We start from the raw sequence: 13,917 nt of genomic DNA on the forward strand, positions 1-13,917 counted from the left end.
TTGCAGATGGAGTTTGCTGATAGATCATGTAGTCAATATGGTAAAAAAGAGGCTCATATGCAACGTTGTTCATTAACATTCTCATTTCTTACTTGAACACATCTAAATAATACCCATGGTTTCCATTTTCATGAAGACATCAAGTTTCAACTACACTAATATTGCTATGTAGTATTTTTAGAGTATCAACACCACAATAATAACATTTTCTATTTTAACTTCATGATTAAGGGTATTATAAGTGGTGGGTTTATTATGATAAAAAAGATTCATCCAATATATATACATATATATCACTAATATAAATTATTACTCGGCTAAAATATTTTAAGAGTTTCTATATTTCTCAAATAAAACACCAACTTAATCAACAACTTAAAAGTAGTGACTCAACTTATATGCGTATTTAGACATGAATGCCAAGATATATCATTTAAAATACACAAAAAGAATCCTTTTAAAAAATTGAATATATCCATATCAAAACTAGGTATATATACAAATCATTAACATGTTAAACCAAAACATAAATGAAAAAAACAAACTACAATTAAAGACCAGTATGACAATGGAAAAAACTATATATATATTACCATATGATATTATAGAGATCTAATCTGTCACAAAGATCATAAAAGGCATGCTTCACTATGGGGGTGGGATATGCTCTTGAAATCTCTCAAAACACAAAAAAAGTATGCATGATTAAATGATGTAACATTTGAAAAAAAAACAAAAAACCTTTTGCCAGTTGTAGCTGCACCCACAATATTGATACAAGATGATATAGCTGTATAATACAAGCGTATACCTTTACAAATCAAAGCCTCTCCATCTCTTCAGGTAATTCATGGATGTCTTTGTGCACCAGGCGGTGCTGTTGGCCTCGGCAATTGAGCATTAACAAAGTGAGGGGCCTCCACGTATGGGCTCTACAATGTCAAATGGTTTCAAACTCAGAATATACATATACATATACATATACATATATAGCTAAACCATGCAAGAGCAGCGGCAATACGGATGAGTAAGAAAAGTATTAAAACTTAAGATCAATATTTGCCTGCTTCCAACATTAGAACCCAAATTCTACATTGTGCATGCTTTTAAGATTAGATTTTAGAGTCCTCTCCAATTGATGGGGTAAAAGTCCTATGGAGGTCCTTATACTACGAGTCGGATTGTATTTTGCCCCCTCTACTAAAAAAAAGGGCAAGTAATCCTTGAACTTTAGATCAAAGAGCAAATTGATCCTTTTGTTAAAAAAACTATTCATTTCTTCTGTTAAAAACTGTTCCCTGTATGTTAGAATGAGGTACACATGACACATCACGTGTAGTAGTCTGGTTATTCTATCAACCACATCAGTTCTTGACAGTAGAAAATGATGATTTTTTTAACAGAAAGAATCAATTTGCTTTTTGATTTAATGTACAAGGACTAATTTACCTAATTTTTTAGTAAATGGGGCAAAATATAATCTGACCCCTAGTATAGAAGCATCCATGGTACTTTTACCATTATACATGACATGGTAGAACTAGTTACAGCCTTGTGAAAACCTAAAATCTATCTCAGATCCTTTAAATGCAACCCCAGTTGTCCAAATTATAGAAAGAAAAATATTTTTCAATGCATGACTATAACTCAGTTAGGTAACAGCTAGTCTTGAACAACAATACAACTAATATATCAAACCCAAAGCAAGAGCTATGGCCATCATATGGAAAGAATTTATCAATCAGCATAATAACCATACCTGTGGTGCCAATGGAGAAGGAGATAATTCATCCCGGGTTGAGGACTTTGTTGATACATTTGGAGAACCACTGTTATAACTTGGCTCAACTCCGTCCAATTTATGTCTTGCATTATTGCCTAGCACAGGATCACTCTCATTTCCATTTGTTGACTTGACACTCTATATTCATAGCATAGCATTTCCAAGAAAGCTCAGAATAATTGAAGAAAATGGTAAGATAAGAGGGAAAAAGTCAAAAAACATGAAAAACAACATGCATAGGCACACCTGGAAGATTTTACCAAGAGTTTTCAACCCTTTTGCTCGTGCTCGAAGCTCTTCCTTTTTGCATTTTTGATCTTGGAGAACCTAAAACAAAGGTTTGATAGATTACAACAAAAATACAACAAATATCGATAAAAGTATCATGGAGGCCCCTATTCTAAAAACAGGCATATTAGTCCATGTATGTTAGATCAAAAAGCAAATTTCTGTTAAAATTTTATCCATTAAAAACTGATCCCTATATATCAGCATGCCGTAATGTGTTATTATCTGTTTATTCCATGAGCTGCACCAGTTTTTAACAGCACAAATGGGTGAATTTTTAATAGAAAGAACCAATTTGCTATTTAATCCAATGTACAAGAACCAATTTGCCCATATTTTCAGTAGAAGGGGCAAAATGCAATCTGACTCCTAGTACAGGGGCCTCCATGGTACTTTTACCAACAAATATCCAAACCAGTGTTATTAAGAGCCATAAGAGACTGATGAACCAACCATTTGACAAACACGAGAAAGAGTAGCTTCTATGTCAGCTACATTAAGCTTCCATAATGAATCAATCATCAGTTTCTTGTGAGATTGCATGTACTCCTCAAGCTCTTCCTCACTGTAATTTCCTTCTGCACTAAGCTGCTTCTTCATGTCTTCCTGCAGCTGAAGCAAAGCAATTGCACCTACACTCACAAGGGAAGAAAAATAATTAAACAGCACAACTGATTTATTCTTGAAATGGATTGAAAAGATGACCCACCATTGAAGTTAGCAGTAGAAAATCAATCGAATTACTAATAGAGGTGAATGTACCTGGGAGATCCCTGTATTTTAGTTTGATCAAATTAGTTCCTATATTATTAAATGGATCAATTTAGTCTTTTTACTATTAAAAAGAATCAAATAAGTCCAAATTGGAATAGAATTAACATTTATTGTTTAAAAAAATTATATACTGTTTAACAAAGTTGATATTTATAAATTTTTATCTTTCTATAAATGAAATCTTTTGTTTGGAATTGAACTGCAATTAAAAAGAATAATTTTCAGGACATTTTTTATACAGTAAATGTTAACTATGTTACAATTTAGACTTAGTTGATTGTTTTTCATAATATAGGGATTAAATTGATCCATTTAATTGTAGAGGGACTGATTTGATCCAGTCCCTATAATACAGGGGCCTTTCAAGTACTTTAACCTACTAATAAATCAAAATTATTGTGCACAAACCATTGAAGTTTGCAGCATTTACTAACCTGTTGCTGCTGTTACTTGGGATTTAATAAAATGACCTTTGTTTCTAAACCATTCAGCAACGAAGGGTACACCCAAGTATATAGCTTTCTTTCCAAGTTCCTTTGCTGCTTGTCTTGCATAGATGTAACCAATTGTATTCAACATATCAACACCATATGCTGTAAAACATGTATGGAAAAATCTATCACAACTCGGAATAAATTATACAAAAGAAAAAGATACTGAGAAAACAAAAAATACAAAGCAAATGTGTCTATCCTAAATTAAGAATTGCTGAATTGCTGGAAAATAGATATACAAGAAAAAATACACACACCAACATACACACCAAGAGAACAAGGCATAGTACCTGCACTAGAGAGTCTTGATACTTCAGCTTCTGCACGATTAACAAAGTCCGCTTTGTTTCCTTGCACATATTGATTTAGTCGATCTTTCAATAATTGTGCAAGCTTATCTTCTCTTTCCTTCTGAACAACCTGTAGACAAGCATTTGCATAGAAAGTGATTGGTACATTGAAAGAGAGCAAGCAACAGTAAATACTTGTACCACCCCTTAAAAGATTTTGTTTTACTTCACACTGGTGCTACAATACTGAAGAGTCAGAATAAATTTAATAGGAAGTGGTGAGGCCAAGGGATAATAATAATTATCTTTACAAAATGCCATCAAAAAAAAATTTCATCATTGCACTGAGAATAATCATCTACATTAAGTTGATCAATTTCACATTGAAAAAGAAAGAATAGAGACAAATATATCATGCTTACTCCCACAGTTTAGGATTGAACAAAAACGTGAGACAAAAATGTACTCAAACCTCTCCAATTAGGATTGAACAAGGTTTTGTTTACCATTGACTATTAGACAATTGTACTAAGTTGGAGGCCCATGTACAAGAAGTCACCTGCAATGCGAGGTCTAGAAGGGTCATATGATTTAGCCTAGTTATTTAATAAAATACTTCTTTTTCATTTAAAATTGATAAAGAATAAAGAACAAGTAACAATTACCGCTTCCTTTCTCTTCCAAAATTGGTAAAGGGGGAAAAACACTAACAGACCAAGACCTAGATCCCTTGAGCCTTTTCATAAAATAAGTAGGACCACAACCCCAATCCAATGTATATATAAAACAGAAAACATGAAATGGATGTATGTGTCACCTAGAAAATATCAGGTGGTTTTGGAAAACTTGTCAAGTCAAAATTAGTTTTCCCCTATCTACAACTCTACCGTATCTATGAATTACAACAAATAAGTTGACAGAGGTGAGATACAAGGCAGACAACAATTTATCACCCTTAAAAATAATAGTGGCAATCTAACCATCTTCTTATCCTATAACGAACATAAATCAATTAGATGGCAAATGATGGGATAGAGAATCCGTTGATGAATCCGCCCGTCTCCGAGGTATCTTTTCTTTTCTTACTATAATACCTTGTTTTGACTGTATCGCACTATGTATCATTTAATAACCGAATAAATCCCCTATATTTGGTTCAAATCGAATTTGAAATGGAGGAATTTGAACCATTTATCACCCTTAAAAATAATAGTGGCAATCTAACCATCTTCTTATCCTATAACGAACATAAATCAATTAGATGGCAAAAGATGGGATAGAGAATCCATTGATGAATCCGCCTGTCTCTGACGTATCTATTCTTTTCTTACTATAACACCTTGTTTTGACTGTATCACACTATGTATCATTTAATAACCGAATAGATCTCCTATCTTTGGTTCAAATCGAATTTGAAATGGAGGAATTTCAACCATTTATCACCCTTAAAAATAATAGTGGCAATCTAACCATCTTCTTATCCTATAACGAACATAAATCAATTAGATGGCAAAAGATGGGATAGAGAATCCATTGATGAATCCGCCTGTCTCTGAGGTATCTATTCTTTTCTTACTATAATACCTTGTTTTGACTGTATCGCACTATGTATCATTTAATAACCGAATAGATCCCCTATCTTTGGTTCAAATCAAATTTGAATGGAGAAATTTCAAGTATATTTAGAACTAAATAGATCCCGCCGACACGATTCCCTATACCCACTAATTTTTCTGGAGTATATTTATGCACTTGCTCATAAGCATGGCTTAAATAAATCAAAGATTTTTTTTGAAAATCAGGGTTATGGTAATAAATTCAGCTCACTAATTGTGAAACGTTTAATTCTTCGAATGGATCAACAGAATCGTTTGATTAGTTCTGCTAATGATTCCAACCAAAATCCGGTTTTTGGGCACAACAATAATTTGTATTCTCAACAGTAGGATTTGCAGTCATCCTGGAAATTCCATTTTCCTTATGATTAATATCTTACTCACAAGGGGCAGAAGTCGCAAAATCTCATCATGTACGATCAATTCATTCAATATTTCCTTTTCAGAGGACAAATTCTCACATTTAAGTTATGTGTTAGAGGCACTAATACATCATCCCATCCATCTAGAAATCTTAGTTCAAGCCCTTCACTACTGGGTAAAAGATGCTTCATCTTTGCATTTATTACGGTGCTCTCTCTATGAGTGTCCTGCTTAGTTCACTGCAGTAAATGCTTCTGTTTGTAGTTTAATTTCTCTCCTAAAATTTCATATACCTTGTACCTTATTTCTAACAACTTATTTGTCCTCCACAGACACAGCCAAGTGTAGTCCTGCATCAGGTTTGAACCAGTTTCTCTTTGATAAAATACTTGATCCCCCGAGATTTTCATGCCTAGCCTAGGTGAAAGTACTATGAGTCAATTCTGAAAACTATCTTGCATTAGAAAAACCTATTCCAATTCTATATTCAACAATTGGGGAATTACAACTAATGCAAAAGACAATTCACTGTTTATTGACATAAACCTCTCTTTGCCTATTACTTCCTTCAATCACTCACCCTGTCACAATTGAAATTCTTAGTAAAAGTCTATAATCTACATGCTTAGATTAGTATTTTTACCTTCATTTTCTCCTGCACCTTTTTAGCATCAAACTGCTCCCCCTCTGTGAAAATGTCTAGTGAGGCCATTGATGCCATAGCAAGTTGTCCTATATATTCCTCAAAAAGCTCACTACCAAAGAGCATTGCAAATATTGCTGCAGGATCAATAATTGCTTCACTGCAAGCAAACAAAACCATCAAACAAATAGAATGGAAGAATATTATATTTCTTTCAATTTTCTGATAAAAATGTGTATGAGCCTTGAAATTCATATATTCATAGAATAAGAATAGGGAACTGACGTTGAGATTCCTGCTTTCCCATGAGCATCATATGCTTGTCGTTGTGCCAGATCACTTAATACTTGGTAAGCCTCTCCCAACACCTGAATAGAACTTAAGAAAATAAAAATTCTCAAAAAAAAATAAAAAATATCAAGGCCATTATTAGACTCAATGAAAATAGTACAGACAGAGTAGAGCAGTTAGCACCTAAGACTTATAATGTTCAAAAGGCTGCCCATATAATTGTACATTTAAACAGTTTCCATCTTCCCTCTTTGGGTCCTTTTTAGGATATGATGATATGGTTTTAATTAAAGTTAACCTCAAATAATCAGAAATAATCAGAAATGGCTTATGCTTGCTGTTGTTCTTCTTCTACAAGAACACTAGGATTAAGATACATGATCACTATTCTTTAGCCAAGCAGCTTTAAGGTAGTGTCCGGTATGATTTGCAATATTACCATGGTAACCTAATCACTATTACAAGAGTGATCTCGTCCCTAGAGATTTAAATCACCATGTTTGGATAACAATCATTAATTAAACAACTAGGAGTTAAAGATCATTGTGGTTGGTTTTATAATAATTAAATATTATATTGTTGAAAGCACCAAACCAGTAATGAATATCGTAATAATTACACATGTTAATGGTTTTAATATTATTCAAATAAAATTAGTAATAATTTATTTATTTTATAAATTATAATGAAGTACCATTAAATTATTAAGTTAACAAATATATTTATTGATAAGTAAATTAATATTTATAATTATATAATGTAAGAAAACATTAGAAAATAAAACTATATCTATTAAAATCATACAAAAGAAAACAAAAAAATATGTTATATATAATAATAATAAAGTTAAAAGAAAACACTACATTCAGTTTGGAAATAGGTAAAATGGATATTGGTTTGAAAATACAATAATTATTTAAATATATATATAATTTTGAGAGAAAGTAAAATTTCAATTTAAATATTAAATGGTTAATTTTGGCTATAGTAAATTTAACATAACACTTCACTTCGGTGATAAAATTTTCCCACCCTATTAGATGGGAAATAGATTACCCTCCAAGACAATAATCAGATCACTCTCAGTGATCTAAGACCATTGCCACGTAAGATAATTGAGCACTTACCAAACATGATGATCTATCCCTATGCGTAGATCACCATGGTTTTTGGAGTAATCACCCCATACCAAACACCACCTAAGTGATTTAATAACAATCGCACACAACTAAGAATTTCACGGCAGGATGATGAAAATGGTTAATTCAGGTTCAATCAAGATAATAAAATCTGTAACAGGTCAAAGTCGAAAAAAGAAGTTGTGCAGAAATTGAACTTCGTTTTGATGTTTAAAGCAGAATTTTCTATCTTGAAGGCCACAAGCACACAACTTAAGCAGAAAGCAGATAAAAGGAACCACAGTTTACACAAGAGTATAGTATTCAATTTCACTCTCCAAGCAGAGGCCTGACTAGTTATGCTCTAAAAGAAAAGGTATTAAACAAGTGATGTAAACTTTGCCAAGGTTAAACAACAAAGAAAACAATAAAGCATTATTTAAACTAAACTTTGCCAAGGTTAAACAACAAAGAAAACAATAAAGCATTATTTAAACTATCATTTTCTTTCTCCATTTCTTTCCTGTTTAGGTGTTGAACATTTAAAAATGTAAGGACTTGCCTGAAAATTCTGAGCTGCTTGAGGATCATTAGGATTTTTATCTGGATGGACCTGCCGTGCCTACATACAAAAAAGAAAGTGAAGAGTAATCATCTGAAGAGCGTCATACTGTCTCATCCCAAAAAAAGGGGAAAATACTAGAACTGAATAAAAAATGTAGCATGAACAGGGAAACTTGGGAACCTCTGAATTTACAACCAGATAGAACCCGAAACGGATCTACCAACATAAAATCATTTAAAAAAAGCCTGAAAAAGATGATCCAATCTAATAAAATACAAAAAACAAAAAAAAAACCTTCATATAATAAGCTTTCTTGATTTCAGACTCTGTCGCAGAAGGGCTGACCCCTAAAATGTCGTAGAAATCAGTTTCTTTCACCATTGCCGATCAAGAACTCAACTTCGCAACAGTTAATCAATCAATTAAAATTTTCAAAAGAGTGAAAAGGAAATAAAAAAGGATTTTGGTGTTCGATCGGAATAAAAATTTGAAATGGGAGAAAGAAAAATAAAAAATGAAAATGAAAAAACAATGCGAAATCGTTGGAAAAAGAAAAGGGGAAAAATTGGAGAAGAAATATTCCAAAATAAAATGAAATCGCGTATTTGGCGTAACTCCACGCGCAGGCTCACACCTCTCATCGTTGACTATTGCCGATTCTGCCCGCGGCAGCCTAGTCACTTTCATTTTTATTATATTTTATTTTTATTTCCTTTTCTTTTATTCTTGGTTTAATTCCATCAGAGCCCCTCCAATTACGAATTGAATTTCAAATTGGTATCTGAACTTTAAATGTTACAATTGAACCCTCAAACTAAAGGATTATTTTCATTTAACCACTTCAGTCAGTTTAATTTTCAGATTTTTTTAAAAAAAATTGAGAAATTAGCTTTTTATTTAATTTTATTTTGTCTTAATTTAGTCTTTGTAGTTTACAGACACATGAACTTCAGCTCTTGATATTGTTAATTTATTTCATATAATGTGTTGCGCTCATGATTTTTTTCTAATTTAATGCATATAAGTTGTTGAATTGTTTATTCTCAAGTCATTGATTTAACAATGTTATCCAACTAGATTAATTTTTAATTTTTTTATATTTTGACAAATTAATCGATATGTGCTTGACACGTCAAATTCAATTTGGTATTTAACATCAAAGTTGATGGCTAGATTGGCAAAAATAGGGATAAATCTCAAAATTATACATTAACTTTGATTTAATGTGTAATTATACACTTGGAACTCTAATTATAGTTCAAATGAATACTTGAAACTTTAATTTTAATTTAATCATACACATTTAAAGGGATAAATGCATCAATTTTTTATATTGAAAAATATAATTATTGACGTATGTAATATATAAACATAAAATGATATTAATAATTTACGAGAATTGGATCAAATCAAAATTTCATGCATATAATTGCACATTAAACTATAGTTCATGTATAATTTTGGCATTTTAAAATTAGGGCTAATCTAAAAGTAGTCCATAGTTTGAGGGTATTTATTGAAATCACCCTTTGCTATTAAAATATAAAAATAAATAAAATTCAGGTGACCTTCTTAGATCCACAGGCCTGGTCCGACTCAGCCATGACTCTGCCTTGGGGATATCTTCAATGAGAAAATAGAAATTTAAGTTTAAACTGGTCCAAGTTCTTTTAAAAAAATAATAATAATAGAATTAATATAATAAAAAAATTCGATTAAATAAAAAAAGTAGAATAATGTTGAAATTATTGCAAGGAAATAAAAAATAAAGTACAATAATGGAATTTAATCGCAGCGTGCAGGCATTGATTCAACAAAGATAAAGACAAATAGACCAATACGGAAATGTGTTTGTTGTGTTTTCATCGGAGAGATCAAAGGATAGAAAAGTAAAAAAAATATATATATTTAATTCACTTTATCTCGAGCCTTCTAGGACATCCACCTTAATTAAGGTGGATTTGGATGAGCAATACATTTACCTGCGATTAGTATAAAAATAACGGTGACGATGAAATTAAATACTATAACGGGAGATAATAAATAAGTTAAACACATCGCATTTAATTGCCTATCCAACACAAGAGTACCAAGTGCTCATTAACAATGATTAAATCTTTATTTTTTTGAAAAACGATTAAATTTTTAAATAAAACAAATAAGAGTTAGAATTTTAAAAGGTTTAATATATAATTTGATACTTGAATTTGATATATATTTTTTTTAATGTGATACTTGTGCTGGCCCGGCCCTGAGGGTAGTTTGGGAGTGCTACCGCATAGGGTTCCAATTTTTTTTTCAATTTTTAATGTGGAAAAAAACTCTTCAATCTTTTAAGTTTTCCGATCGATACTTCATTGTAGGTAGAAAAAATAAAAGGAGCTCCAATTTTTTTATTACTAGTATATGTTTTATTTTATTGTATTATATTTTATAATTTTTTTCAAAAGGTACCCTAATTTATTATTTCTTCTAGGACTCCAAAAATGTTAAGAACGGGCTGCATTTGTTTTTTTTGTCCAATATGATATATGTATTAAAGATAATAGGATTTTTAGTATTGAAGATAACATTAAAAGTTAACACTGTTATTTTTTTGTATAACTTTTGTCAAATACAAATTCTTTATTGGACAAAAAATAGAGGTACCATGTTACAAAAAAAAAGTGTTAAACTCAGATATCAAATGATATATTAATCATTTTAAACTAAAAATAAAAAGATTAAATTTTAGAAGTCTGAAGCGTACAGGGACCAAGAGCATAATTAAACCAAGTCCTTTTTCATGGTGCAATTGTATTCTGTTTTACATTTTCATTCCCAACATATTGCTTGGCTTCTCTGAAGGAATGGCAAAGTATGGTTTCTTTGTCCTTTTCACTGTAAGTATCCTTTTTGCATTGGCTTTTAAATGCTTTACCATGAAAGAACTGGTACTGATCACATTGTATATATTTTGCATCCACGAACTGTTTGAATAAATGACTTAAAGAATGAGTTTTACAACTGCTGATAAGATACACACTGCATTTAGAGCCGCTACTTGGTGGTGTATAATACCAATAACAAATTGGTATTGTCCTCTTTGGACGCGGTTAAAGAACCGAAACATTTTTATGATTTTATCTTCCAACTCTAAGGATGCCTGTTAAAACTACTATGGAGCAAAACCATGGCCGCCGATGAGCGAGAGTGCACAGCTGAGGAGCACATGTGGTTATGATTTTCGCTTTTCAATGGTTTTATGATCTTTCTAAAGTTTGGAGATGGAATCTTAAAAACATATAGATTCTTTAATCACGAGGAAATCTCTATTCTTCAAGAGATATCTAATTTCTTAAAACATAATATGAATTATCATCATTACTTACCCATTTGAGAAACTTTTACTTTGTTAAACTTAGGAGTATGCAAACTTCGCTTAAAATCGAATTACCCGATCGAATTGAATTAGTTTAGTTAATTGATTGATCATCGAATTTAATTCGGTCGGAAATTGACTAGAGTTTTTTTTTTTAAGTTTCAATCATCGATTAATTTAGTTCGAAATTGGATAGTTAACTGAAATTAATAATAATATATTATGTATCTACGAGACTATGACTATAATCACAATATATTATAGATAAGTCTAATATATATTAGGAATAATATATAATTTGGTCATTGAACTTATCCATTGTACCTAGTTGGTATCTAAATTTTTTTTTTGGACTTAATTAGTCCTTGAACTTGTATTCCGTCAATCAAGTTAGTTTTTACACACAAACATTATTAGTTGGTGTTAACATGACATTTTTAGCCAATTTAGTGGTGTCATATGGCAGCCTCTCAAAACATCTAGTGGTAAACATAGTTTATATTTATGTTATTTTCATTTATGTTTACCATGTGACACTACCGGATTAGCTAGTAATGCTAGGTACCATCTTGGTTGATGGAATACAAGTTCAAGAATTAACTAAGTAAATAAAAATAAAAAACCAATTAAGTAAAACTGGATAAATTTAGAGGCCAATTTATATATTAACCTAATTTCAATTAATTCAATTAATTTTTTTTATTTACTTCCTTTCATATGAGTGTAGCATTACAATTCTTAATTTTTGTTTTTTTTATACAATATCTAAAACTATTCATAACCCCTCCCAACACTTAAATAAGAGAATAATATACCTCAATATACTCGAACCCATGTATTATTGCCAATGTCAATTGAACTAAGATTTAATTGACTTAATTAACTGTTATTAGATTTGAGTATTAATCAAATCAATCATTATTAAACTTAAACCCAAACCCTTTTCCTCAATTGGGTTTTCCTTCAAAAGTATTTTTCAGAGCCCAAAGTCCACTTTGTCGAGGTACAACGAGGCTGTTGGTTTTGCATCGTTTCTGCTGTGGAGGTTTATGTTCGGCATTCCCAACACTTTTCTTGGCTTCTCTGATGGGTTTCTTGCCCTTTTCATTGCTTCGAATGTCGCCTTAAGTTATTGGTAGGATAATATTGTCATATTATGAACATGATGTTGGAACACAACTTAACAATAATAGCATGAGTTAAAATGTTTAGTGCTGGATTAATTCATGAATATGGGTGTTTTGTTGTGTTAATTGAGCTATTTCGGTGTTTTAGAAAAAAAAATGATGTCATCTTAGTTTAATTTCCTTCAAAGATTATATATTCTTTCAAAATTAAGTATAAATCTTGACAAAGTTTATAGAAAGTCATGAACAGATTTAATACAGTTATGTTACTCAAATTCGGGTTTAAGTGTTGAAGAGATTTAATATAGTTATGTTACTCAAACTCGGGTTTAAGTGTAAGATATCAGTATAATTAGTTTATTGTTCAATCTAATTGTAAATAATAGTTGTAAAAACTCTGATCTAACTAGTCAATTCAATTGGTTGAACCAAGATCAATTGATTTGGTGGTTCAATCATATAAATTAAACTGAAAAAAATAATGGATCTGTCTCGGAAGAACCTTTCCTTGTCTTCTGCCCTTGATGTATTCATTGTATTCAACCTCTACGTCAAGGGTCTCTTAACACACCACAATAAAGAGAACCACTGTTTTCTTCCTTTAGGTCATAACTGGGTCCCAACTCAATTTTTAAATTACCAAAAAGCCCTTATTTTAACAAAGTAATAAATATTAATTTAAAGGTATTTTTGTCTTAACCGTTTTATTTAGTAACATTTGGTTTTCATATCAATTCCTAATTATATAATTATTTTTACCCACATTGTGTGTATGCCATAATTTTATTGACAATGCTAGAAATAATTGGAATGTATTTAATAATCTTAATATAATATATTTACCTATTTAAATTTCTTTTTATTTATAATTTAAACTATTATTTTATTTTAATTTTGTATATATTGTATATGTTTTATTATTAATCTTAAATATATTTCAAACGCACATTAAACAATGATTATGGTTTTATAAAAATTGAATTGAATGTTCATTGAAACATATATTATAAGTTATTATCATATCTGTTCTTTTTGATAAATGCCTAGAACTACCCATAGCAACTTCTCAACTCTTAAATAGGAGAATAATGCGCTTCAGCGCACTCAAATCCACGTCCTCTTGCACTGACAATAATACTAATACTAATCAAGTTAAGACTCAATTGACAATTTACGAACAATTTTAGAATAGATACATAATAGC

General features: G+C 30.9%; 1 protein-coding gene across 3 annotated transcripts; it reads right to left on the bottom strand.

Annotated features, from left to right (window-relative positions):
- Positions 1-455: 455 nt before the first annotated feature.
- Positions 456-8,907, bottom strand: LOC108486788 (chaperone protein dnaJ 10-like). 3 transcript variants are annotated; one of them, XM_017791024.2, is made up of 10 exons: positions 8,520-8,907; positions 8,223-8,282; positions 6,537-6,619; positions 6,252-6,411; positions 3,630-3,759; positions 3,280-3,438; positions 2,525-2,703; positions 2,030-2,110; positions 1,760-1,921; positions 456-932 (listed from the first exon to the last, which is right to left on the bottom strand). In XM_017791024.2, the coding sequence occupies exons 1-10, from the start codon at positions 8,604-8,606 to the stop codon at positions 849-851; spliced, it is 1,185 nt and encodes a 394-aa protein (XP_017646513.1). In that variant the 5' UTR covers positions 8,607-8,907; the 3' UTR covers positions 456-848. The 3 variants fall into 3 exon arrangements, with proteins under 3 accessions (XP_017646513.1, XP_052885802.1, XP_052885803.1); XM_053029842.1 differs by having other exon boundaries at positions 6,537-6,629; XM_053029843.1 differs by having other exon boundaries at positions 6,537-6,629; positions 8,860-8,876.
- Positions 8,908-13,917: the final 5,010 nt, after the last annotated feature.

This window comes from Gossypium arboreum, chromosome 6 (genome assembly GCF_025698485.1).
Source record: "Gossypium arboreum isolate Shixiya-1 chromosome 6, ASM2569848v2, whole genome shotgun sequence".
Taxonomy (NCBI): domain Eukaryota; kingdom Viridiplantae; phylum Streptophyta; class Magnoliopsida; order Malvales; family Malvaceae; genus Gossypium; species Gossypium arboreum.